Source organism: Aptenodytes forsteri, unplaced genomic scaffold, assembly GCF_000699145.1.
Source record: "Aptenodytes forsteri isolate BGI_AS27 unplaced genomic scaffold, ASM69914v1 Scaffold273, whole genome shotgun sequence".
Classification (NCBI taxonomy): domain Eukaryota; kingdom Metazoa; phylum Chordata; class Aves; order Sphenisciformes; family Spheniscidae; genus Aptenodytes; species Aptenodytes forsteri.
In genome coordinates, this window is record NW_008795041.1 from 169,449 (window position 1) to 197,319 (window position 27,871).

Genomic DNA, 27,871 nt, shown 5'->3' on the forward strand with positions numbered 1-27,871 from the left:
ATTCTCAGTAAAGCATGGCATGTTGAGAATTAAACTGGAATGTAAACGTGCTACATTTGTGAGGGCAGAGTACAATACCTTGGCTGACTTCAACAGCTGGTTGCAGCATACCAGAGAGATGCAGTAACAAAGACATGCAATATTTTTAGGCTGCAAAGTCTTCATCAATTCACATAAGAAGGCAGATGAAGCCTCTTAAATATCAAGTACTCCTTTCTGTCAAGATTCCCTTACCTGTAAGAAGCTTGGCTTCAGTTTAGTCACGTGTCCACAGAAATCTTCATAAGCCATAAAACCTCTAATGGTCAAGTCACCTTGGAGAACAAGGGATACAGATTAACACAAGTGCTAGCTACACTCAAAATAATCACAAACCCAAATACTTTATACTAAAAATAAAAACACACACTCTAATAGAATGGGCAGAGGAGTAACAGAAATAGTTTTTTTCCACTGCAGCAAACAGCTGAAGTCAATTTGTGTGGTATCCATGCCTGATGTGAAAATTACACTTTTTGGTTTTGTTCCCTTCATCCTTCTCTTTTCCTCATTTCTTTTCTTTTTATTAGGCCTTTCCACCTTTTCTGCCCTCTCCATTCTTACAACTTTGAACTTTCCTCTTTTTTTTTGGTTTTGTTTCTAGGACAGAAGAAAGAGCAGAAGAAATAAGCTAGGACCTTAAACCTGCACACCACAGGTTTTGTTACAATGGTAACACAAAACCCCCACATTTTGCTAAGACTGTCCTCAATGAGGAAAGCAGGAGGAGAAGCACCACAGCACAAACAACGGTCAGTTTTTCCTGCAACGATATATTGAGGAAAGCACTGCCAAGACATCTACAGAGGAGTGTGCAGGTCTGGCTGTTCCTGCAAGCACATAATGCTCACTTTGAGGTTTTCAAAGAACTGTAAATTAAATCTGGGTGAACCAGAAGCTGAATTCCCTGGTTAGCTGGACTGTAACTGCTGAGGCAAGAAGGAATACCTTCCACTGGCCAAGCATCTCTGGGCCTCAGTTGGTTTCAGCTGCCAGCTGGGCGTAGGCTCACACATTTCTCCACCTGCTTTTGCTTGCGTTAGATGAGCCCCAATATCTGAAGCTACAAAATGGTGCTGTGCTATCTCCTTTCTGGCTCAGCTTCACAAAAAGAAGTTGTAGTTTGAGTAAAACTTAGGTCGAACCAGTTACAGATCTGGGACAATAAAGCCAAGAATTGAGAAAGGCCAGGGGTATAATTACATGGGAGAAGAGAGGGTCAGAAGTCAAATATAAAGCAGCATATGTGGGCACCTAGAATAAACAGCCAATTAAACCAAATACGATCTTCCATGCAGGGACTGACACAGACAGTGATTATCAAAAAGCCTCTGTCCCCCTGCTCCAAGTGAAAGCCTCAGTACAGCCCATCGTAACCATTCGTAAACCACAAGTCAGGCCTCCAGAAATCATGCTGCTCTAATAAATATATATGTATTTTTAGACATTGCCTACCGTGTCCGTTTATTTTTCCAGGAAGCCTCCTAACTTCAGTAAGTTCAACAGTAAAGTAAAGTGAAGTAAACAGTTCAACAAATAGCCACTACAAAAGGGAAGCAGCAAATAACAGTTCCTACTCTCTGTATGAGAGAAGCTCGATCTATCATATCAAAATCCCCCGCACCAGGCAGGTGGGCGTTTTAGCCGACCTCTCCTGTCACCTCTAGTCTCATCTGCACTATTTTGTGGGCATTCTCATGCCCTCTCCCAGGCCATCCCCCTCGTCTCCTCAGCCTGCCTACGCACTCGCATTACCCCATCGCTCTCCCGCTGCATCCCACCCACCCAGGCCCATTGCATCTGCGGAATGCAGATTTTCTTTTTTGGTTTTTTTTTTAATAAGTTGCAAGTGTCTTTAAATAAGTAAATTAAGAAAATGGCAGCCATTCTGCTCCACTCTGACACCACTGAAAGTGATGGGAATCTGCAGCTGTTTTGAATGAGGAAATAAAATCCCAGGAGATGGAAGGCAGGAATAAGGAAGCGACATGTAAATTAGGGACATGTCTCAGTATCACAAGACTAAATTCACAGACACATGTCGCAGAAAGGAATAGTGTTATGCTCACTTACGCCATGGGTGAATTTGGTCCAGAATGCTTTTTTTATATTTATGAAGATGAAGAAAAGCTTTTTCTAAATATTAAAAAGCAGTTTTTTCAGGGTGTCTGCACAAATTATCACAATCTCAACAAAAACATCTGTATCATTTTGTGGCCATGGATTTCTTTACGTGCTACAGTGAGGCAGTATTTTATACAGTTATGACTTTGTTTCAGCATTTGCATAAAAAGGTTGCTGAAAATCAAATTTTAAGGACAGCTAATCCATCTCCAGAATTATACCCACATTGATATTCTTACTCAACTCATGTATGAGGTTATAGTAAAACTGTCTCCCCTTTTCATCAAAGAGCTTCAACCTGAATTACTTCTAACATTTATCCTGGATATATAACAAGTTGCTTCAATGTATAACTCAATTACAGGGGTATTGCTAACATTTTTAGCTCTCTAAATTTAGATTTTTGTGGTTTATGGTGTTTGTAGTACACCATGCATCAAGTGAAATGCAATCTTTGCAGGATATTTATTACTTTACATACAATCTGGTAATTTCCATCTAATCTTGCTGTTTTCAGTACACTCCAGTCCTTTACCTTGAAATTCTGGAATTATACAGTAAGACCTACAAGCAGTGTTTCAAAACAAAAATCTGTGGTTATCATTTCCCAGTTAAAACAATGATTTTCAATATGAATTGTAATCCATTATATTGCATCTTTATTCAATGCCACCCTAGTAATGTAACAGCAACATTTCTCCACTGATTTTCCACCTCTTCATTCACTGAACTTTGGACGCCTTGTCTTGTCCACTCTGTAAAAAAAACTTATTTGCCCTTAAATTTACTGAAACATTTAGTTAATATATGCTTTCTGTGATGTTTGGATGGTTTAATCATCAGTCGTCAACTAAAACCTGCATTTTATTATTTCCCTCAAGGCACAAGGAGAGCTATTCTTTTAAAAAGAAGAGTTAATTTACTACTACCACACTTAGTTTTATGCCACTGAAACTTCACAGTGAGAAAAAATCAGCAGTGTTACACCACTACAAAACTGATGTTGTATCAGGCCCTTGAATGGAGATCTACAAGAGAAAAGTTGTATGGATAAATCTGTGCCGAGTACTTTTGTACAGATTATGTTTCACCCTTTCATTCTGTTATTATGAAAAGGTCCAGAAAAGTTAAAGCTGCTTTAGACTTTGTTACAACACCTCTACACAGCTTTTTCTTTAAAAGACCTAGCTTGATTTTTTCTAAACCTAACTGTCAATCTAGAGATAATGTGCATAAATTCAGAAGAAAACTGCCAGGTGGCTGAGCTATGGGAACAGGTAATGCAGTTACCCTTGGATCACCTCTTTAAGATGAGTTTCAGGGAGCTGCCACTGGCAGAGAGGCTGCTCACCCAAGTGTGAATGCTACCAGAAGCCCAGAAAAAGAGGTCTCATGCCTCTGTACAGGTGACTCTGGATCTCTTGCTGAAATGAAATACTGCTGAGATAAAACAGTTGAGAAGAGAACGAACAGTAAGAGGCAAACATTACCTCTGCTCTGCAGAGACCCTTAAAACTTTTTCTGAGGAGGAAGACGTCAAGCACCCATTGCTCCTCCACAATTATTAACTCTGCAGCAGGGTTACTGCTGGCTGTGCTCAGGCAATTTAAAATGCAACGTACAACTAGAACAATTTACAGATGCATTAATCACCATTTACTCTTGTTAGCGAAGGACGTGTGAAGCATCTTCCATCTTTAAGGCAAGTGCCATATAAAGTTCATCAGATAGAGCCGATTCTTCATCCTGAAGTAGTGCTTGGTTTTAATCACAGCATTTACTGCAATGAATGAGAGTTTAATCTCCAAAGGGAGACTACCATTCATGAAATAGTTGAAGAAAGTTTTACGCACAAATTCTGTTTCACAACAGCCAAATCAGACACACACAGGATAACAAATCAGACACAATAGGATAACAGTGCCCCAGCAACTCAGAGTGCTCTGCCCACAACAACATTTGTAGGTTTAACCAGATCATCATTTTCTGTCTAGGAGATTCTGCCAGATTAAAAAAGGTGGAGAAGGAGGAATAAAACCCACTTTAACAGTAACTGAAGAATGAAGAGTGGTTTTGCCAATGGAACATATTTGTTTGGGACAGTGTCAAGAAAAAAAGAAACCTTAAGTCTTTTAACATAATTTGAAACCAGATTCTCCTCAGAGGAATGGAAAGAGGAAAAAAAAGAAAAAAGCTGTTGTCCCGAAGCTAGGAATGAAGGCACACTGCAATATTTCTAACTAAAGGTCACTGCCCCCACGACCACCCTCCTACAGACACATACTGCTGCACTGAAACAACACAAGGCTCAGGGTACAAATGAAGCGAGACTACTTTGTTAGATTTATTGTCATGTAGGAGAATCCAATCAACGTGTCTAACACTAATACTCCTTTGACAGTATTTCGTTTTAGAAAGTGTGTCTGGGAGGTGAAGGCAAAGAGCAGGAGCCAGCAGGATTAGAGACCTCTCTGATGGGTAACAGCAGGAAGGCCCCACCACCTCAAGATGGGGTTTTGAGCTGAAGAGAAGAAGATGAACAGAAGAGCTGAACATGAAGCTCAACTAAAAACGGGGTTTTGAGCAGGAGGAAGAGCTGAACATGAAGCTCAACTAAAAAAGATGTACTAGAATAAATGCTTTCAGGGGAATATTTTAACAAAATTGCTGATTCAAAATAATCAAAATTTTCACTGAGAAGAGTGAGTTGAGCCAGCAACTGAACCAGGGCAATGAAGTTGCTGGCACCTAGCAGAGATGGTTTTCAATCAGCCCAGCATCTCAGTTCCCCGCTTCCCCAGTCCTTCAGTCTCTATGCTTCCTTTAAGGAACAGGGAAGAAGCAGGCAAGCAGGCAGCAGTTAGCTAGAAAGTTGCATTTCAGTTCCCTCTGAAAGTGTTTTTTCTCTCTCTAAATGTTTGGTGGGTGTAGTTGCATTATTTGCTTTCCTTAGGGGCAACCCTGACATATGAAGGTCCCATCTCATTCCCATCTGCTCCCTTCTCAGTTCCTTATTCCTAACCCTGCATCACAATTCCCAGCCCTCATCATGAAAATGCACAGATTTTTTAGCACATAGCAATGAGTTTATGGCAAAGACCACAAACAGTTATGTTAGTACAACTGAGAGGGTTGCAGGAATAGGAAAGAGCAGCCAGGAGATGAGAAAGGGCAAGAACTTCTTGCCTCCAAAGAAAACACACTGCAGAGCACCCTCCTGAGAGCTCGGCCAGCTTCAGCCAGGCTCCTGGCTCTCCAGAACTAATCCCCAGGCCTTGGCCCAGCACATCTGCTCCCTCTCAGTATCAGCTGCATTTGCCATAGTAATGTGAATTTCACAATACTAGCTGTTTTCTGGTAGCCCTTCTGCTCTGGAATCAAGAAAAATTCACTTACGTTAAAAAAAAACAAACCAAAAAAAGCATTTGTGGTTTGAAAGACAAGTTTGATAATGTGAACCCCGATGACTCAACACATCTAGAAGGAAAAAAGCTGCATGAAATTAGTAACTTGTTAATGGCTTGATTTCATGTCTTCGGGGACTGACTCATGAGCATAAGGCTCAATACCTGCAACACTCCCATTTGCATTTGAGCAACACTCCCATCTGCATTTGGGCAACACTCCCATCCGCATTTGACTAGGTAGGACACAGGGTTGCTTTCCCTCAGTTTGTCCATGGTTTCTCCCTAATAAAATCGACTTTCCCGTGTCTATATAATGTGAATGCAACTCAAAACAAAGGTGCTTTTCTCTCGATACACACACACGCCCACAATAAAGCAAAAGATTACAAAATTAAGAGGGAAGCCATTGGCTTTATCCACTCCCAGATGGAATAAACAGATCAATCATATCAATGAAGTTTGAGAACACCCTGCTCTTCTTTGCCATGCTCTGCCACCAGCACTATGGCGGAAGCAGTTTCATGACACATGGTGAACTACCATAAGAGCTTGCTCTTGCCAGCTGCACACTCCCTGTTGCCTTGGTTGTGCCGGCTTTTATGTTGTTCATCAGAGTTCTCCATGAGCCAGCGTAACTTACACAATGCACAGAAACAACCTGGCAAAAAATGAAGACACTTCTGCTGTTCTAGTGAGTCAAATCAGTTCAGCGGAAGGTGAGCCACTAACCGACAGCCTCCGCCAAGGAGCAAGCAATCTGAGTGATCTTGAGTAGATAATTTTCTCCTTTACCTCAGCTTCCTTTTTGTAAACAAGGCTCATGCAGAAAAATGCATGCTATTAGAAACGGTGTTTTTCTTCTGAATGTTCGTGAACTTCATCCAGTTGTCTTGGCCAGACTTGATTCTGTTTTCCCAATTTTTGAGTTTCCTGTAGTTAACCAGAAGCCAGTTACTTGGTAATTGGAGGCTAAACAGAAAGAGGTAAGCAGTCTCTTCCTAGCAGTGTGCCCACTGTCTGTGACTAGCAGTGAGCTACTCCAGTATGCAAGGTTCTAGCTAGTATTGCATAGCCATGTGCTCTGGAGGCATATAAGCCTCTGCACAGCTGGCTGCAGTTCTTCCAACACAGAGCTACTTTTCTGCTGTGTAAACCTGCAAAAGGTTTAGGCACAACATTCAGAGAGACAGGAGGCTGAGAACCAGTTCAGCATTCCTAGCTAGCTGAAATTCAATGCCTTGATCTGGATTTTGAATGCAAGTAAATTTTGCTTACATGCTGCCAAGGTCTCAGACAGGTGTGGCCTCCAGAACCAGCACTTTTACAAAGACAAATTTAAATCAGAATTCAGATCTTTGGAGATGAGATAGGGATGGGAGAAGAGTGGGAATCCAGCTCCTGGCCTTGCACTCAGCACGTTCCTCAAGGTCCCCTGGCTTAAATTGGAAGCCTGATACACTAAGAAAATCCCCATTTGAAACCACCATTTCCTGAAAAATATTAAACCTTTCAGATTCTAGGAAGTATTATCAAAGTCCTTAGTAGCTACGACCAAGGCTATTCCCTCCCTCCACCAATGCTATACGTGTTCTTGGGAGGCATATGCATCAGGAAGTGTTTAGATCGGTCAATAACAAAGGCTTCTCTCTCCATAGACTCTTGTTTTCATCTCCTAAGTGAAAAGTTTCCTTTTAAGTGAAATCTGTAAATTTCAGATACAGAGCTAGTATTTTTTTTCTGTAAGAATTGCAATTTGAACACTCATCAATAAGTTATTCGCATGATGAGAAGAGATTGCAAAAGTCCACAATAGTTTCTGCTAGCTAAAAATAAACCCAAGCAATCTTTCTAGATTTTTTCTTGCTATTATCTCTGAATCTTGAGATTTAACATTTAGCCTTACTGTAGCCCTCCACATAAAACAGAGATGTCTGAATAACAAAAGTTCTCTCAGATATGAAGAATGCATGGCCTGATAGATTAGTGATTGGCCCCTTGCTCAGTATATCTGCTCACAGTTTCACTGCTTTGAGTCATCAAGGCACAGATTTGACTCAGAATAGGTCATAAAGGTTATTATTATCTTAAGCACTAACTCCTTGCATTTCAGCATTTTGGTTGGAACATCTGAAACACAGAATATGCTAGGAGTCCTTTCAGGGGATGAGTTTACAAATGCAGACATTTTGGTTTGACAAAGCCATCATGCAACTTAGTCTCAACTCACGAACACAATTCAAGTTCAAATAAACCAGCTAGTGGGATGTTGCACTTTCTTTCAAACCTCATCAACAACAATGTGCAGAACTATGCAGTTTTCATTTGCGCGAGATTCAGCACATTTTCTTGTCTCAGTTTTATATGGGTTTGTACCTAACGAACCTCATTTAGAGTTTGAGCCTAACTGCAGAATTGCTTCCTAAATTTGCTGCACAGGTCATGAAAATTGAACCCCATATATTACACAAACACCTAGTGAGGGCCTGGGTGTGAGGAAGACTCATTAAACCATCAAAACCAACAAATGGCTACAAATAAACAAGAAGGTAGAATTAAATCTAGTTCTTTTAAAACATTTATAATCCTCTGTGAAATATTTGGCAGCCTATTAGAGAAAGGACATTGACGTAGGCCAGAGAGAGTCAACAAGAATGATAAAATTTGATTGTTAACATGCACAGAAAGTCTGGAAAAACATGAATACCATAAAGTGAAATCTAAGCTTTTAAACTCTTCGAATGGTGTTTCATAAAGCAATAGAGCAAAACCAGCAGTATCACTCCAGGAACAAGACAGTGCATTTTGCAGAGCAATAATGGAGCAATAATGGAGCTCCTTGCTTGTGGTTTTAGGAGTAAGAGCTCTGTTTGCCTACCTCTATGGTTATACACTGCTTAGCACTGAGGAACCCCGAGCCCAACTCTGAGCTCTTTGGGCATTTTTACTTAGAAGTCAGCATTCCCTCATTTATACAGATGACACCAGTATCCTGACCGCACTGAACTCAGATCCAAAGGTTCAATTCAGTAAACAGGGGGCACATCCAAGCCCTTTCAATTACTTTGTCATTTCACACATTTTAAAAACCAAAAAACACAGGTAAATGAAAGGACAGATCAAGTTTTTTTGTCCCTCTAGAAAGTGCTGCTGTTGTGCACATGCACTGCCATCCTTACACGAGGGTGGAAGGATGGACACATGTACCACAGGAAGAGTGTATGTATCCACAGTGAGTGTGTTTCCAGTGCACTACATCACATTTCTGAGGATGTATCCTATTTCCCCTCCTTCCCCTTTTCTGTCCTCACTCTGGGCCTTATTCAATGGCATTATTTTTACATTAAAGGGAATTTAGATTGAAAATAACCATATGTTACTCTGCACGACCCTTTGCTATGGCTGGATCCTGATGTCGGAGCTCTGACATTATCAGGCTGACAACAAACAAACCTCCCGAAATTCCAACACTCTCAGGGCAAAGAGCTCCCTTCTTCAGCACATGGCTGTAAGTGACCTGACAGACTCTACCCGCCTGATGAAGCTAGACTGAAATGTTCTGTCCTTCTCGTTTGGCCTTCATTTCTGGCCACTAGACAATCTCTGCTGCTGTAAATTTCCACAAACTCATTTAACTGACTCAATTTTGAAGCCCCACCTTGTCTGCTAAATTCAGTAAGCGCTAAACATTAAGAGGAACGGGGGCAGTAATTTTTTTTCAAAGTGAAAGCGTGAGCAAGACATAAGGAAGACATTAAGATGACGGAGGGCACCTTTGCACTGTGCACTGGAGTATGGCACAGAGATCGTCAAACTATCACACAATAAATGAGCTCCAGAACAAGCAGCATGTAATTACATCAGAACCACACTGTTTGTGGGCTAATTAGCCTTGCTGAGAAGCACCACATTAACGCAGTTACAGTGTTTCCAAGACTCAAGATCCCTGGTTTTGTGGCTAAATAAAAAAAAAAAAATTCATTTCTGTTAATGCAAGATTTTGAAAAATAGTAATTTTGGCAAAAATAACATTAAAAAAACCCCAATCATTTTAAGCTAGTCATTGTGGGCATTTTTTATAATACACAAGGCTAAACTCATAAGGACAGAGAAACAGCCCCAAAATCCCTCTAATGTCCTCCATAGCACAGTCTACCAGTTCCAGTACCCAGACAACTACTGGCCACAGAGAAAGAGACTGACACTGTGATGGTGATTAACAAATTCTTTGGAGAGGTTTTCGTTTCAGCTCTTAATCCAGTACATATTTCAGAGGAGCAGTTTCAAAGACCAGAAGAAACCACCCTGAATCCCCTGCAGCCTACGGCAAAACAGGCTCCACAGGAAACAAAGGACCACGTTTCAAATTCCTCTCCCAAACCTGGCAAAGAAATGACAAGGAAAGGTGTTCTTTTTCCTCCCATTCTTCAAAACGAATACTCTGACCACTGTGTTACGAGGGTGGGCTTCCAGGGCTAGCACTAAGTCTGTTGAATATTGTTTCTGAATTTATTTTAAACAACTTTCATCAAATTCACCCCACTACCACCATTAATCAGTCAAATGCCACTTCTGACAGCTCAGTTTGTCCCCCGCAAACATTCGTACAAATATATTGCTACTTCATCATATTAAGCACCTTCAAACTGCTCAGTTTGGACCTGCGTCTGTCCTGTAATTAAGGAGCAATGGCATTTCAATACTATAAAGTCCAATACTAAAAAGATAAATAAGCTTTTACTCCAAGCACTCAGCTAAAATTTCTAAACTGACAGTAATCACAAAGCCTTCAGGTGCAAGTAGTCATCAGCTTATAAAAACCTTTTACATTACATGTCTGCTCATTTCCGTGAGCTCCTCCCCAAGGTTAAGGTAATACATACATACAAGCTGACAAGAGCTAGGGAAAGCCTTCCAACTGCAACATTCACTTCTGCCGGATGTTCCTGAACGTGGTACGTTGTAATTACTCGCTTTCTCATCCATATCTGTTTACCAAGGCAAATATTACTTAACCAGAAGTCTTTTGCACCAACAGAAATAGTTTATCTTGTTACATTTGTTTTGATATATTCACGGCTTGTATCAGAGTACAGTGACACCAACAGCATAATAAATCAATAAAATTAGACAGAGCCTAATCATCTCTAAGAACCATTTCTGTTCACGTGAAGACAATCACACACAGAGTGCAGCCTGCTCCCTCCCTCTGTGTTTCCAAAGGACTCCTCAGACACTCACCAGGAATGAGATAGGGGCTAAACGGGTAAGCAGTAAGATCCCAAATGCCTTCCCTCCTTAGAGTCCCATGTCCTGGTCCCGCTGATGACTGGTGATGCACCTTTCTGAGGACCAACCTGTAATGTCTCTGCTGTGTTGGAGGGCCCATGTCTTTCATTCACTCAACAAGCTCATATGCATACATGAGGTCATGAGACTGCCTACCTATAAGGCACCTATTAGGTGCTCCTTAACAGGTCAAATGGCCTTCCTGTCAGAAAGGCAGAGCCAGGGAAGATCACCATTAATCTACAGGGCTAACCCTACGCCAGGAAGGCCTACCAGAATAGTGTAGTGTTACCTGGCTTGGGCACACAGACACGTAACACACCCTTAATACAAAATTGACCACAAAATAAACTTTTTTTTTAAACTGTGCTGAAAACCCCTCTCTGAAGTAGAAGTGGTTCTTACTGAGCCCTTTTTTCCTAGATCAACATGGGGTTTTTAGTATTTATTCCAGTATGAAACACACCTTACTGCTGCTTGTGGATTTTTACTGCTGTTGAACCGTGCCATCTGCTGGCTCTCCTGAGAAAGACAGACTGGTGAGAGCTCAAAACCACAGGGTGTTCCCCTGGCTGAAAGGGACCTCAGGAGAGCCTTTTGCCCAAATTCCTGTGGGAAAGGATGGCCCTGCATATGTCAGGCTGAGTCTCGACTATTTCCGGCAAAGGAGATTCCACCATGACTCTGGGCAACTTACTTCAATATTAACTCTTCTCACAGTGAAGTATTTTTTCCTTATATCCAGACAGAGTTTCCTGAGGCAAATTGTCTGTTGCCTCTTGCCCTGTCGTTGTACACCGTTGTGAAGACTGCCTCCATCTTCTCCAGAAATACCTTTTAATATTTGATATTTAATATTTGATTAATTTAATATTTGAAGAATGTAACTAGTTCCCCCCAAGCCTTCCCTTCCCTTCTCTTCCCTTCTCTTCTCTTCTCTTTTCTCTTCTCTTCTCTTCTCTTTTCTCTTCTCTTCTCTTCTCTTTTCTCTTCTCTTCTCTTCTCTTTTCTCTTCTCTTCTCTTCTCTCCTCTCCCCCCCCCTCCTCTCCTCTCCCCTCCCCCCCTCTCCTCTCCTCTCCCCTCCTCTCCTCTCCCCTCCCCCCCTCTCCTCTCCTCTCTCCTCTCCTCTCCTCTTCTCTCCTCTCCTCTCCTCTCTCCTCTCCTCTCCTCTCTCCTCTCCTCTCCTCTCTCCTCTCCTCTCCTCTTCTCTCCTCTCCTCTCCTCTTCTCTCCTCTCCTCTCCTCTCCCCTCCTCTCCCCTCCTCTCCTCTCCCCTCCTCTCCCCTCCTCTCCTCTCCCCTCCCCCCCTCTCCTCTCCTCTCCTCTCTCCTCTCCTCTCCTCTCCCCTCCTCTCCTCTCCCCTCCCCCCCTCTCCTCTCCTCTCTCCTCTCCTCTCCTCTTCTCTCCTCTCCTCTCCTCTTCTCTCCTCTCCTCTCCTCTTCTCTCCTCTCCTCTCCTCTCCCCTCCTCTCCCCTCCTCTCCCCTCCTCTCCTCTCCTCTCCCCTCCTCTCCCCTCCTCTCCCCTCCTCTCCCCTCCTCTCCTCTCCTCTTCTCCTCTCTCAGCAAACCCTACTCCTTCAATCCTTCTTTGTACGTCAAGTTCTTCAACACACTAACCATCTCCATGGCCCTCTCTCAATTATTCAATGTCTCTCTAATAAATGTGGAAACTACAACTGGGCAGAGTATACCAGGTGCAGCCTAACAAGTGCTGCATAGAGCAGCAAAATCACATACCTTGCTCTGCTGGCTATGCTCTTGCTGACACAGTCCAGCATGCTGTAGGCTGTCTTTGCTTCCAAGACCCACTGCTGGGTTATGTTCATTGCCACTCACCAGGAACCCCAGGGCCCTGGCCACACAGCTGTGTCACTGCCAGCCAGCTCCCAGGCTGTAGGGCTGCTTGGGCTTATTCTAACCCACACGCAGCTCTCTACAGTTCTTGGTGGCCCTGAGGTCTGATGATGTCTGTGTGGTGGTTCTCCCTTCCTGTGTACCTACCTCTCCTCCTGATTTGGTATACTCCACAAGCTAGGTGAGATCACATTCAGTCTCATCACCTGGACTGTCACATGCATACATACAACATGAATACTGTCAGACCTTGCGTCAATCCCCATGAACTCCACGTGTGACCAGCTCAGTTCAACTTTGAGACATTAACCATCACACTTTCAGCTCTATTTAGCCAGTTTCCTACCAAATTTGTGGCCCACCTGCCCAGTCCATATCTTACCATTTTGTCAACAAGGGGTAGGCTGTGTCAAACACCTTGTGAAATATCAATGTTTGACACCCATACCTCTCCCTGCACCCTGCATGTTGTTCCATCTCAGGAGGCAATGAGGTTGGTTATGCACTGTTTACTCTTGATAAATCTGACTTGGTTTGTCCCAACCACCTTCTTGCCCTTCACATGTAACCAAACAGCTTTCATGAGGACACATTACATACCATTCCCAGGGGGTGATCACCAGTCTGCAGTTTCCTGGTTCTTTTTTTTCACAGATGGGAATAATACTTGTCCTTTTCCTGTTGTCCAGGACCTTCCTCTGATTTCTATGACCTTTCAAAAATGATAGAGTGGCTTTGCAATGACATCAGCAAACTCTCTCAGCACCCTCAAATACATCCCCGCAGCTCCCACAGACCTTTTTTTTAATATATTTATCTCTAGTTTGTACAGACAGTCCCTAGTCAACTTGATACTACTATTGGTGGTGTGCCATTTCAGCCTTGCTCTTTGGCACAGAGCCAATGCTGGTGGCTACACACATACATAGGTCTGTCATGAACACCTTATTTAAAACCTGGGTAGAACAATGCCAAGGCACTTTGTGGTTTGCTTAAATCTTCAGCTACTGAAATCAGGCATGTATGTGAAAATAATCAGTTCTCATTGACAATAAAACTAGCTTCCAAATTTGTGTAAAAAAATTCAAAGTGATCAGAAGGTGATCAAAAAAAGCCTTAAAAATTATTTTTGCTTTTAATCTCATGGTCATTTGATACCTGATTGATACTTTGATTGCTTGGCAATAATATGAAGATATTATTTCATACCTGATACATATATTACAAATGTTTATAATTTATATTGTTAGCTTTACTTGCCTAGGTAAGTGATCACTGCTTAAGAAATACTGCAAAACCTCAGTGATCTAAAGACACATTATCAGGATAATGGACTGTGCATTTTACATATATTAAGTCCATACTGCTTTCAGAGCAAGCTCAAGTCACAAAAACAGTAGCGTAACACTCATAAAATATGAGATTACTAGACTACTTCCTTCAAGGGACATGGCCCTACTTACTAAAGGTCTGTAAGACAGGTCTGGACCTCAGCTGCAGCTTTGTACCACCAAGTGTAGGGTTGATGAGACCTTCAAACAAGAAAGTAGGTTTTCACCTGTTCCTGCAAGATGTACTGTTTGCGTAACGTTAGTAATGATCAAAAGCAGACACAGAATAGTCCAGTTTGAAAGAGACCTTCAGGGGGTCATCGAATTCAACCTCCTACTCAAAGCATAGGTCCAGCTATGGGCAACTGCATCACAACATGAACAAGTAGGAATGCAATTTGTCACCCTATAGAATAATATCCCATTTCAAATAAAAGTCATCTGGTACATTATAAACAAATGACTAATCCTAAACCAGAGTAATGAATTTACCAGAGTAAATGAAATGCATGTTTAAACACACTTCAGTGATAATATTTTAAGGATTTTTTTATGCTTACATTTTTATCATATTACAGTCTCATTTCGGATAGCTTTTTATTCACTGTTTGTGTTAGAGTCACCTTAATCATAAATTGTAAACACCAAGGTAGTGTTTTGCAACTGGTTTAATTAACTAAAATGTATTTTGAGTGTGGTGGATTGGAAAAAGGTCAGTTTATCAAAACATTCAAACTTAAAAATTTTATGGTTCACTAACAAGCCTAATATAATTTGTAAGTAACTAAAGATTATTGGTTTTGCATGTCTACCCACACCTTGGAAGTTTAAAATTAGTAGCTCTCACCCTCTACATCTACTTTATTTGGAAGAGGAAAGAAAATTTGTATTATTCCAAATTCTGGGTTGTTTCAGAGCTCCGAATGAACAGTTTACTGAGCTGAAATAGTTCACCTGAAACAAAGGAAAAACCTCTCTCTGAACCCGCAGGACAGAACGCCTATAAAAGGTCTGGTATTTCTATGAAATGAAGTTGTGCTTGGCCATCTTTTGTACAGTGAATGGCCAACAAAGCCTGCTATGGTGTCCTCACACCAGTAGGCATGCCCCTGGGGTAGGGGTGGGGGGAGATGATGGAGTCTTTCCTCAAAGATGGTCCACGTAGCCGAATGGGAGTAATCTAGTTCTGCAACAGCTTACCCTGACTGACATGTGCCCACCACCCTGAGGCCTTTGCCTGACACCTCTCCTGCCTACCTCGACCCCATTTTCTGCCCTGCTAGTTGCCCAGTCCATGACCCTATTACTTTCCCCACACCCTTACACATGGCCGAACAATGCCCCTTCTTCCCTGCCCCACCCCAAGCCTCCGCCTGCTGCCCCACTAGCTGTCCCTGCTCTGCCCTCTAACCAGCAACGGTACCAGCTGCCCAGGTCCATGCCTGCTACACCACTACCTCCACCAGCTGACAAGACCCCTGCCTGCTGTCCCCAACCAGCTGCTGGGCCACCCTCCCCTGCTTGACACCCTCCCATGGCTCTGCTCGCACCCCCAGCAAGCCCCTGTCTGCCACCACACGAGATGCCCCAGATCTTACTTTCCACCCCAATAGCTTCACAGAACCCTGCCAAGTGCCTCACCCACTGCCCAGAACCATGTCACTTTCCCCACCAGCTGCCCAAGCCTCTGCTTAGGGCTGCACAAGGCCCTGCCTTTGCCCCCGCAGAGCCCCTGCCTGCTGCAGGCAGCTACTCCTGTAGCTACCTGTTCTTCTGTCCCATCTCCCCAACCCTACCCTTCTCCCTGCTATCCTGCCTTCCCCACCAGACCTGTCACTATCCCTGCTCTCTCCCAGCCCACCCACCCCACCCCATCATCCTGTCCTGGTCCCTCTACATCCACCCCCACCACCCCCAGCCTACCCCTGCTGGGTCGTGTTGTTGAGGATATGGAGCCAAGCCGTAGTGGCAAGCACTTCCCAACAAGTTTGCTTACTTCATCTGGGTGGAGGACATGTTTCTACTCTACTTGGAGTCAGGAGCTCCACCTTGCTGGCATTTCTGAGGCGGGAGCCATGCTTCCAACATGGCTGTTTCCCCAGCCACCATAGCTTAGTCAGGTTCTTCTCCAAGCTTGTCCTGTCACAACTGCTGTCCCTTTCCCTCTTAGTTTTCCAGCTGCTTACTCTTCTGAAGATAAAAGTTGCCAAGAGGGAAGGAGCCAGAGTACCCTGCAGCTTGCATGCTGCATTACAGCCTGCCATTAGAAAATGCTTATCAGTGACCACCACATCCAAACCACTTTGCCAGAGAAGGAAACAGAAGCAGCAGCTAATGCTAGAGAAAGTACCTCTAGCCTCCAGGATGTTCTGGCCCCTTTTGCTTCTTCCTTGCTGAGTATGGTTCTGACAAACGTCTCACAACAGCCCTCTTTCTGAAAGACAGGGTGGTTTCTAAGACTTTAAAGATCTGTCGGGGGAACAAACCTTTTACATTTGTCACTGTGTTACAGAAAGCAAAGAAAATGCAAATATCCTCAGTACCAGCACAACTGTTTGGAACACAAGACACAAATTTCAAGCGTGGAAAAATAATCAAAGATCCCTAGATCCTTCATGTCTCTTCAAATCGTACGGAACAAATGTTTACAGCTAATTCCATATGGCTTTTTATTTTCTTCCAGGGAGAAGTTAGATTTCGCAGTTGAAGGAATTGAGCTCCATCCAGCAAAGAGGGAGGATACCGTACCTTGCAATTCTCTAGATAGGCAGAAATTTGTACACAGCACAGGCCACTCTCTGCACTTTCTGCACCGAAGGATCATCCCTTCAGCACAACTGAGTGGTTAGTGCAAGCACATTCTGACTCAGCACAAAGGAGTCTGTGCACAGAGGAAGGGCAGCCTGGGCCGTGAAAAGGCAGCTACTCCTGTAGCTGTAAAAAACACATTTTATTCCTGGAACTGTAACCTTGTTTAAAAAAAAAAGGAAAAAAACCCTGAACATTTCATTTGGCATAATTTCAGCTGTTGTAATTTCTTTTCCACAAGCAGAAAAAGAGCATTGTGTAGTGGAGCCGGACAGGAAGTAGTTTCACTGTCAAGACTTTTTTTAGAGTTTGAAATTGTTTTCTATCTCAATTTGTAAGGAGAAGTCAAAATCTGGAAAACATTTTTTTAAACTGGAGCACTACAGTAATGAAGTGGCTTATATATGCTGTAATGTAAGCAGCTGCTCCCTCAAAGGCTGAATACACAGTATTCTGTTTCAGAGAAACCAAGGGATGTGATAGTTTTATAGGCTTTTTCGAGTCTTATAAGTGTTTCTCTTACCTTTGACCTTCTATTGCACCCTTAGAACTAGGTCGTGTGCTTGCCACAGGTCCACAGACAACAAGGCAGAAGGCATGCTATTAGATCACAAGGTGATCCAGTATGTCATTTACTATGCAAGGACATACCCAGAGACATCAAGTTCCTAAATTCAACAGAATATTGTTTCCAGATAATTACTTTAGAAAGAAGAGTATGTGTTTTTTCCCATATCAAGAAAACAAAATTTTAACTATTATAAATATTTATAATTTTGTTTAATAAATGTTTAATAAATCTTGTAGGAGTTTACTATTTATTTCATAATTTGTATTTGATATATTTAATATATCTTCCTGTATTTTTTAATACTGTTTATTAACAAATAGGTCTTGCAAGGTACAGTTTATAGAACATAAGGTTCTAATATTTAAATGAAATTACGTATTGTGATAAATCCTTTTGTCTCTACTCATTTCTTGGTGTGCACTTATGGATCTTGTAGGAGTTTACTATTTATTTCATAATTTGTATTTGATATATTTAATATATCTTCCTGTATTTTTTAATACTGTTTATTAACAAATAGGTCTTGCAAGGTACAGTTTATAGAACATAAGGTTCTAATATTTAAATGAAATTACGTATTGTGATAAATCCTTTTGTCTCTACTCATTTCTTGGTGTGCACTTATGGCACGACTTTGTCAAACCCAGAGGTTGCTTTGTTAGTGTTTCTACAAGTAGTAATGGAATTACTTGGCCTTTTTTTGAAGCCACACTAAGTGTAGACTGCAGTCACTCCGTGTGGCTTCAGCTGATATTCTCTGGGCTCTCAGTGGTCACAGTGTTAGAGCCAATGTGGATTAGAAACCTAGTCTCACATAAGCAATGTTGTCAGTCCTGGCAGTTCAGGTAATTGCTCAGATTAATTCAAGCAGCAGATAGTTAAGAAATTTTGTAAAGATCACACAGTGACAACCCCAGAAAAAGGACCTGCAAATAATGCTTTAAAATAAAGTAGCTGAAATTCCATCTCAACCCATCCTTTTTTCTGGCCTCCAGTACCCCTGTGAGCTCCATGAACTTCAGCGAGTTGGAGCTAAATATTGGATGTTTCCCAGTGTAAGGAAACAAAACCACATGCTGTTACAAAAAGCAGGAGTTCTTACTGCTCCGCTGTGGGAATGACAAGTTTTTTACTTTTTCTATCAAACCGAGTATTTTAATTGCAAAGATAGCTTCTCTAAGCTATGTTGAACTAACTCTTAACTTCATGCTAGTTACTCCTACAGTCAGTCAGGGCAAGTACCTGCCCTGTGAAGCCTGAAAAATTTCCTAAAGTGGGGTGGATACTCCTCCTCCTTTCCCCCACATCAGAGCAGACATCTCAATAGAAAGGTTTCGGCCCCAACTCTTCCTTTATCTACCCCAAGCTCATATCTCCTTCAGATGTCGCATGTCATGGCAAGATTGCCTTTAAGCTGGCTCACCAGTGGCACTAACATACACTGGTCTGCCCAAAAGGGAGTCGGTGGAAGGTGTAAGTAGGCATTCTGTCCATGGGGAGGGTAGCCAGATGCCCATGGTGGAGTAATGGCTAGTAAAGCTCCCCTTTTCCTCTTCAGACTGTTCCTACTAGATATTTGTTACTCTGGGTTCGGGTAGGATTCAGTGGACAGATCAAGTGGGTGTGATGAGTGTCATGCAAATTTTCTCTTTCTGCTGGGCTCTCTGTAGTGAACAGGGACATAACGAAGTGGGTAGCTTAGCACAACACTTCCTTTTGGAGCTCCAGACCATACAGGGCAAAGGACGTGACCTATTTTCTTCATATTTGGGTAAGATAACCTGAAACCATACTAAACTTGTGGAAATATGATGGATCTCATTCTTCTTGGCATTTTCTACTGTATGATTATCAAGGCTTAGAAAAAACACATAGATATAAGTATATATGTATATATATACAGTGCAAGAACATTTTTACTTTTTGATCTTTTTTATGTGTCACTGTTCCATAAGCATGCATTTGTTTCAGCTGAACGAAAGAAATAGGAAATTTCCAGTTCAGGGTACACACTTGTGAGCACTAGGTATGTTTTTCTGGTCTGTAAATAAGAGGGTTTTCTTTTTTGTTGTCGTTCTCTTTGCTTCTGTAATGACTTTCATGTTACGCTGCAGATGTAATACATTTGGGTATAAAGCACTGTGCTCTTTGCCAGAAAGGGTGCATCACTTTAAAAGAAGAGATCCTCAGACGATAAAGTAACAGATACGCCTTGTTTAGAACTACAGTATATCTATAGCTTAATTTTTGTATACTATGAGTGTTTTTACTGAGTGAATAAGCTAAACAACCTCATTTGTTTAAGCAGTATTAAACACATGCTTTGTAACCATATATTACTATAAAATTTTATAAAATATAGAGGACAATGACTCTTAGTATATTCATTATTCCAGTTTCTATAGTTGGTGTTGTTATGTTTATTAATAGTAGTAATAAAAGTAACTATGATGTTCTTTTAGGGACATATAATGGAGAACAAAACAATTCTAGAAGAACTTCTTTTAAAGAAGTCACAACAGAAGAAAAAAATATCACCAGTTAATTACAAGAAAAGGCTGTTTGTTCTGACGAAAGCAAATCTTTCTTATTATGAGTATGACAAAGGGGTAAGAAATAATTTTTTGAAGTAAACTGTTCTAAGATTTTTCTGTGTCACCTTATTCCTCTGGTTTTCTTCTGTGAAACTTGATTAGACATTATGTGTTAGAACAACAGTTGTACTTTGTTTTAAGTAGAATTATAGGGTATCAAATCCTAGTTTCAGTTCAGGAAAACACTTAGCTGCAGGCCTAAGAGTGTCTCTATTCAGAACAACTCTTACAGTTGTGCTTACCATTGAGCATCTGTTTGTGTCCTTCCAAAGAGAACTTAAGCAAGTAATTAACACTGGCATATGTTTACACATTGTCTTGAATAGGGATGTTTTCCTTCTTCAGGCTTCCCTCTGAACTGATGTAAATAACTGGCTTCAGAAGTTACTCGTATGAGGCATAATTAGTTCAGAATCTCATTCCTCAGCTGCACAAAGCAGATGGTTAAACTACCTTTGTTTCCTAAGGAGTGACTGTATATCACAAAAGGTCGGCTTTTCACTCAGAAGATCTCCCGCTGGGAATGCAAATATATGTCCCAGGCAACTTATTTTAGAGTTTTTGCTCCTTTTCATACATTTGGACTCCTCCTGTGACTTACATCCCATTACAAAACTGCAGGGAAGCTCAGTAAGAATAAGCTCCATTACCTTAACAAAATTGTGAATGCCACAGCTAGGCTTCTGGTTTGCACTTAAGGTATTTTCCTCTTAATTCCTCCTTCTTCTTTTCCTCCTAGTCCCCCCTTCTGCCCTGTACTCCTGCAGTTGCAGCAGATGCTTTCTCAGATGTAGGGCTGTGTCCTGTAATTCTTGTAACTGACGTAAAAAGGAATTTGATCAATATATTGGACGCAGGTAGGGCACCAAGGAGGTTTTTTACTACCTTTATTTTAAAGTTTAACAAACCTGAAGCTACGTCTTATACAGCTTGAAACATAAAACTGTACAAAATCATCAAACCAGAATACTTTGTATCGTGTTAACATTAGTTTACAGTCTGCTGTGTTTTTTCTCTCTTAGAAAAAAGGAAGCAAAAGGGGGTCAATTGAGATTGAGAAAATCCGATGTGTTGAGACAGTGAATCCTGAGGAATCAACACCTCCTGAGAGACAATACCCTTTTCAGGTTAGCCATGAAATCTGTTTCATTTACATTTCATGTGAAATATGCCAGCCATCCTAAGGTTACACTTAGTGTTCCTGTCCTAAGTGGTGATACCTGATATTGCTGAGCGCTACTGATATTTACAGCAAATAGAAAATCAGTCCCTATCACTGAAGTTGTGACTTTGCTGAAATATTTTTAATTGACTGTGATAGAATTTAGATCAAGTCTTGTTTCTTCTATGTTCAAAGGTCTATCAGATATTTGCTTTAATATTATCTGGAATATATAGATCACTACACTATGTGTTTATCACTTATTTTAAGGCAGAATTAAGCACTTCAAAATTCTTACTTTAATTCTGTCTCTTTCCACATCTTTTTTTTGGCCTCAATACCAAGTGCAGAATTTGACCCCTGACTGGCTGATTACCATTCAAATGTGCCACAGTCAGGAAATCCAAGGCTACGCCTTGTATCAGAAGATGCAGCTGCACAAAGCACTACACATATTCAAGAATTAAATGTGATGAGAAAACCGTAACTTCAAATTTGCTGCCTTTCATCTGTTTCAGTTGCCCAGCTCAGGTTCATCCTAGAGCCTCCATAAATCTCAATTCTATGGGCAGTGGGACATGCAGATGTGAGAAGCGGCCACAGATCCCCTTCTGGAGTGCCACCACCAAACAGTGCAACCGCAAGCAGCAGGCTGCTAGAGTGAATAACGGGGTTGCTGAATAGTGCGTTAATTCATGACCCTGCAATAATTGCCATGCCCAAGAGCAACCTCATGAGAGATACTTAATATTTCACTGCCTGGTTGATCCTAGGTGTCATTCTGGTCTTTCTTTCCCTTCTCCCTCCCCCAGTTTTGCGGCACTGAATGACACATTTATGTTAAATTAGTGTATTTATGTCAGGAGCGCATAATTCAGTTAAGAGGGGAAAAGAGCATATGCTACAGTTACAGGATGGGGAACTCTGTTCTGGGAAAAAGTATCTCTAAAGAGGACTTCAGGATCATGATAGCTGAACATAAATTCCCAGTGTGATGCTGTGGCCAAAGGAGCTAATGGCATCCTTGGACAGGGAAGCAGGCACGTATTGAGTAAAATCACTCAGTATCAGTAATCAGCCCAGTGTTAAATGCGATCCAAAAATCAAAGCAGATGTTAGGTAGGCATCAAACGAAGCTAGCAGAAGATAGGCTGAAAACAAGCAAAAGAAGCTGACTGTTCATATTGTGTAGACTCAGTATGTTTTGACACCACTGCGATCACCAGGAGAATATTGTGTCTAGTTCTGGTGACTATAATTGAAGAAAGATGTTGTAAACTGAAGAGAGGTCAAAGGAGAGACTTGACAATGACTAATAGATTGAATGGATAACATGTTCAAGAGAAAACTCACAGGGCTCCACCACTTAACTAAATAGAGACAGGAAGCAAATTGACCAGTCGTGTGTATACTTACCAGTGGGAGTACACGTTTAATGACGAGGGCTCTTCAGTCTAACTAACAGCAATAAAGTGGCATTTGAAATTCAGTGAAGGTGACTGAAAAGCAATGCACACAAGGGAAATGAAACCCTCACCTAACACAGACACATACACACACACACACACGAGTCAGCCCAGTGTTAAATGCGATCCAAAAATCAAAGCAGATGTTAGGTAGGCATCAAACGAAGCTAGCAGAAGATAGGCTGAAAACAAGCAAAAGAAGCTGACTGTTCATATTGTGTAGCTAAGCTGTAGGACTACTTACTGCAGGATGTTGTAGATACTAGTTATTTGCTTAAAAAGGCAACTGAACAAATTCACAGAAGAAAAATACCTCTCAAAGGGTATTAGGTATAAATGCATCACCTTTGGATCAGGTTTCCCTGATCACTGTACAGCTGCCCTGAGCATATACTCTGCCTCAGTATTTGTTACTGAACACTGTCAGAGACAGGTTCCTGCCTCGATGAGCATTCGGTCTGGCCTTGTGTAACATGAGCCAAAAAGTGGAAGATGAATCTGGAAAAACTGAAGCGGAAAGAAAGAGTTTACATGTGGGCTATAAGGTCTTTTGTACATAGGAGATGGGAATATCCAGAAATATTTGATGCTGTCCTTTGTTTCTGCAACTGTGCTTTAGGACATGAACCACTTTGGTTAACGTGGTATATATTTATCTATATCTATATCTATATCTATCTATATCTATATTTACTTATATGAAATATGAAGTATTTATATGAAATGGCAATAATATAAGTGACCTGTGAGAAACATTACTAAGTTGCAGAAGTTCAATGTGGGTCCACAAAGCCTGTTTTTTTGGTTCCTATCCCCTTCTCCTTTCCCCTCCTGCAGAGTAGCATGTTTTCAGGCAGTACACTCTCACCATGCTGGCTTTCCCAAACTCTTCCAGATTGTGTACAAGGGTGGCCTTCTCTATGTCTATGCCACTAATGAAGAGAGCCGGGAGCAGTGGCTTTCAGCTTTGCATAAAGGTAACACTATTCCTTTGTGTACCAAAATATTCAAATATCATGAGGAGAGATAGGAAAATGCTCCTGCCTCATCATTTTGTGCAATTCTTTGTTACCTGTTTTTACTCTCGTTCGTACTTCAGCACCCACTGGTTGAAATGCATGGTATTTTCGAGAATGGATTAGAAATTTTAAAGGCTGAAAGTTTTAGTAAGAAATAAGCCAAAATAAACTTCATTTTTGTATTTTTCATGGGCATTTTTTAATCTTCATCGTATGTTCAGCCTTTACCAATGCAGGTTAATAGAGCACAACCATTCCTGATGTGGCTAGTATAGTGCTTACCTGCACGAACGCCATTTTGATAACCAATACTGCTAGTGCTTTTTCCTTTGTATTTTCCTCTTCTTTTTTCAAGGAAATTTCTACTGTTTTCAACAAAGCAAAATCACAGACATTGAAAGTGTAAGTTATAAGCGGAAAACTGTGTCCCTGCATAACTCCACTGAAGGCAAAAAACTCACATTGAATAGGGCAGCCCTCACACATGCTGGCCATTGTAGGAACAAAACCAGGCAATCTATAACGGGCTGTGAACACATATCCTCCCCAATTTTACCTGTAAGCCCGTGTATGAGCTACCTCTCTGTTTGTGACTCCCTTTGCATACACAGTAGTGAGAGTATGTCAATTAATTTGCCAATGTTATGGAGAATGTGGACCAGAAGCAGAATGGGAAGCATTCAGCAAACTAACTACATTGAGCCTTCTAGAAACCAAGGTTTTCAGTAAGATCTTTTAAAACAAAATTTGTGAAGAATAAGGTTGTGTAATTGATATATTTTGTAATGCTTATGAGACAAATAATAGCATAAATATTCCACTGCCTACAAGCCTCTTAAAAAGTGTATAAAAAGCACTCACTGCCAAGGGTTGCCCTGATCCTTTTGCTGCTCTCTCACATGCTCAGGAATTTTGGGTTTACCATGGCTCACAGCAGCAGGACTGAGAAAGCCAGTCCTGAAACAATCAGTTTTTAAAGCCTCACTCTACACCTTCTACATTTCTTTTAGATACAGAACTAATGTATCACTTGCACAGTGATACTACTGGGGCCATTTTTCTAGAGTAAACCAGTGCTTTGAATATAAAATAGATATTTCTGTAACAGTGTTCCCTTTTGGTGTGCTTAAATAAGAAATTTATTTTAACAGATAAACGTTAGTTTGGATTTGCCATATGGGTATCGAGTATCTTTTCTGATACTGAGTATCAGTGAATATAATTTTCTTACAATAGATAGTTCTAGGAAAATATTCAGCATATTTTGATATATGAAAATGTTTTCTTTTAATTAGTTTTATTATTGATAGTGAAATCTTTATAGGATCCATGATTTTGAATCATAGCTGTTGGATCCTGTTTTGGCTTCGGGTTTTTCGTTGGACTGTACTGTATCTCCTTCTTGACACCCAGGTTTCTTTCTCAAAGAAACAGGTAGCTGGGCGGTATGGATTTCAGACTTGGGTTTGCATAGAGGAATATGGTATAGAGATAAAAATGTGACCAGGATGTGTGCCTAGAGCTAGGAGTCGGTAAGCACTCTGGGGTCCCATGGTAAACTGCAGCAGACTCTATTGATCATAAGGAACATTCCCATTTTGCAGCCTGTCATGTTCTCTTTGGTTTCTTTGTGCCTTCCAGAAATTAAAGACAATTCTGAGTTACAAAACAAGTACCATAAAGGATTCTTCATCAACGGGAAGTTTCTCTGTTGCAACCAGACCTGTAAAGCAGCCCCTGGATGTACAATTTGGGAGAAACGTAATGTGTTCTTTTATTTGTTTGATTAGTCTCATCGGACAATATTGCCAAATCACATGGACATTCAAGGCAGTGGAATCAATATAAAAGCTAATCTACTTACACTTTTCATGTATGTGCTAAGCTCCTTTTAACATCATAGCTGCTATACATTGTAGCTTATAGTATATCTGGGGGAAATAATACACTAAATTATACCTGCTGTGTTTGATCAAAAAGTTAGTGACATTTTTAACTACAAAATAAACCAGGTGGAGTTATTTTTCTCCTTCTTAAGATCCTAGCTAAATTGTAGCATTATGCTTTAAGACCCTTCTAGTGATGAGGTCCCATAAGCTGAATGGGTAGGAACAATAGAAGTTCAGCACAAGAGTGTCTATGAATGAGTATAAAACAATACCATTTCATTTCTAAATAGAACTATTGTATTTAAGACCCTTCTAGTGATGAGGTCCCATAAGCTGAATGGGTAGGAACAATAGAAGTTCAGCACAAGAGTGTCTATGAATGAGTATAAAACAATACCATTTCATTTCTAAATAGAACTATTGTATTAATATATAATTATATTTATATGATTTTTTTTTCTAAACAGTGTGATTTAACTTGCAGCAGTTTTTTTTTATTTTAACACGGTTTTCTAAAGTGTTTTATGTAGAACTTAGTCGCCATTATTTAGGGGTTTTAGTTTTTATCTGTAAAGACTGAGAGAGGAAAATTTGTAAAGCAGTACCCTCCTAGGTTTCACATTTTCAGAAGGGAATTCCTGCATGTCTGTGTACATGCTTAACAGTGAAAGGCCATGTTTAGGAGAGGGAACAGCAGTTTATGAGTATTTGGGCTTCAGCATTTTAAAGCTTGATTATTTGGAATTGTAGAGCACTGGTAGATCCACTGATTTAAATTGTGATTGAACCTTGGTTTTAAGCATTTACAGTCACAATCAAAAAAATATGAACCCAAAATTAAAAGTTAAATCCAAAAATGTAGGTGTGAGCAGTTAGGAACCTGATTTAGATCTGTGAGACTGCCTGTAACAGTATAGCATTTGCTTTTGAAAATTGAAATTAGTGATACAGGCTTATCTACTATTACTACAGGTTTCATCATTATGGAACGCTAAATAATGTAAAGAGTTGTCAGCTGATTTGTAACAGTAATTTGAATAGCATCATCTGGCTTCAAAACCACTTGTTACAAAAGCAAATAAGGCCATGAAACCCCCAGTCGGTGGCAAAGACAAGGAAATACCTCCTTACCAGACATGGACAGCTTAGCCAAGAGAAGAGTTAAAAAGAGATTTTTTGTCGATTGTGTGCTTCATTTATGTCTGAGATAATAATGCATGCAGGATAATGTGCTGTATCTACTCCAAATTTGTTCCTAAGTAAGTTTCTGAGGTTGCTAACTGAGATGTCCAGAGCAGAGGGAGACTGTCTGTGTAGGCATGACTCCAGACAGCCTCAGCCTTGTAACTGCTGAGTAATTGAAAGCAGTATTTCTTACTGACTGCTTCATAGACTAAAAGTGTCAATGAAATGATTTTAAAAAAAAAAAAACAACAGAATAAAACCCATAGACTAAAAGTGTCAATGAAACGATTTAAAAAAAAAAAAACAACAGAATAAAACCAAAGCATACATGTGTTTCCCTCTGTATGCAATCAAATAACCTAGCAGAACTGGGAAAACCACAGAGCTAAATACAACCACAAATTTCCCTGAATTTGTATTTTAGCACAGATGAAAACAATGGTTGATGGGGTTTTTAAAGATATTGAGATGGTGCTTGAATTAAGAGAAGGTTGGAAAATACAGAGCTAAAGCAGGTCGATACCTCAGGGTGGTGAAATGTCAGCTGTCACGATGCTGTTGCTGCCACTGTATAGGTCTGCAAGTGAGAAAGCCTCAGGAGATAAAGCCTTGCTTAAATTCATGGTTTTTTCTTTATTTCTCCCTCTCTTCCAGATGTGACTCTGTGTTGCACAACTGGGTCTGTGAAACCACTGCCTCCAGTCCCTCAAACGCTGGTAGGTGAAAACTTTTGAGTATCTGGCTACAGGGAAAAAGCCAGCATCTAGATGGTAGGGAGGGCTGTGGGATGGGATGGAGAGCTGCAAACAGCCACTTGCTGGAAGCTGGTGTAGACCTCTAATCTGCAGCGCAGCTTCAGCATCCTTGTGTCCACCGGCATGTCAGAGGGAAGGACTCATCTCCCTCTTCCATGTGCTGTAAATGGCAAACTGGGAAAGTCTCAGCCACGTTCAGTTCACTTTAACGTGCTGGTGGCAGTACTGGCTACAGCCCTTGTAGGGATGTCTTTTACTTTGTACACTTATTTCCAGTGGGATCAGGGAATGCCATCAAAATTAGCTCTCTAGTGTGTAGGAGGTCCCCATCCCCCCAGCCAAGTGCTGGGTCCTGCACTTGGGCCACAACAACCCCATGCA

At 41.0% G+C, this 27,871-nt stretch overlaps 1 protein-coding gene across 1 annotated transcript in view; it reads left to right on the forward strand.

Moving 5' to 3' along the window:
• The first annotated feature begins 19,891 nt into the window (after positions 1-19,891).
• Positions 19,892-27,871, forward strand: part of BMX (BMX non-receptor tyrosine kinase) — a 30,524-nt gene continuing 22,544 nt past the window's right edge. Inside the window, exons 1-5 of the mRNA XM_009276925.1 lie at positions 19,892-20,029; positions 21,037-21,141; positions 23,538-23,619; positions 25,303-25,422; positions 27,390-27,451. Of these exons, the coding sequence (XP_009275200.1) occupies positions 19,892-20,029; positions 21,037-21,141; positions 23,538-23,619; positions 25,303-25,422; positions 27,390-27,451 (507 nt within the window). The remainder of the gene's footprint in view (positions 20,030-21,036; positions 21,142-23,537; positions 23,620-25,302; positions 25,423-27,389; positions 27,452-27,871) is intronic.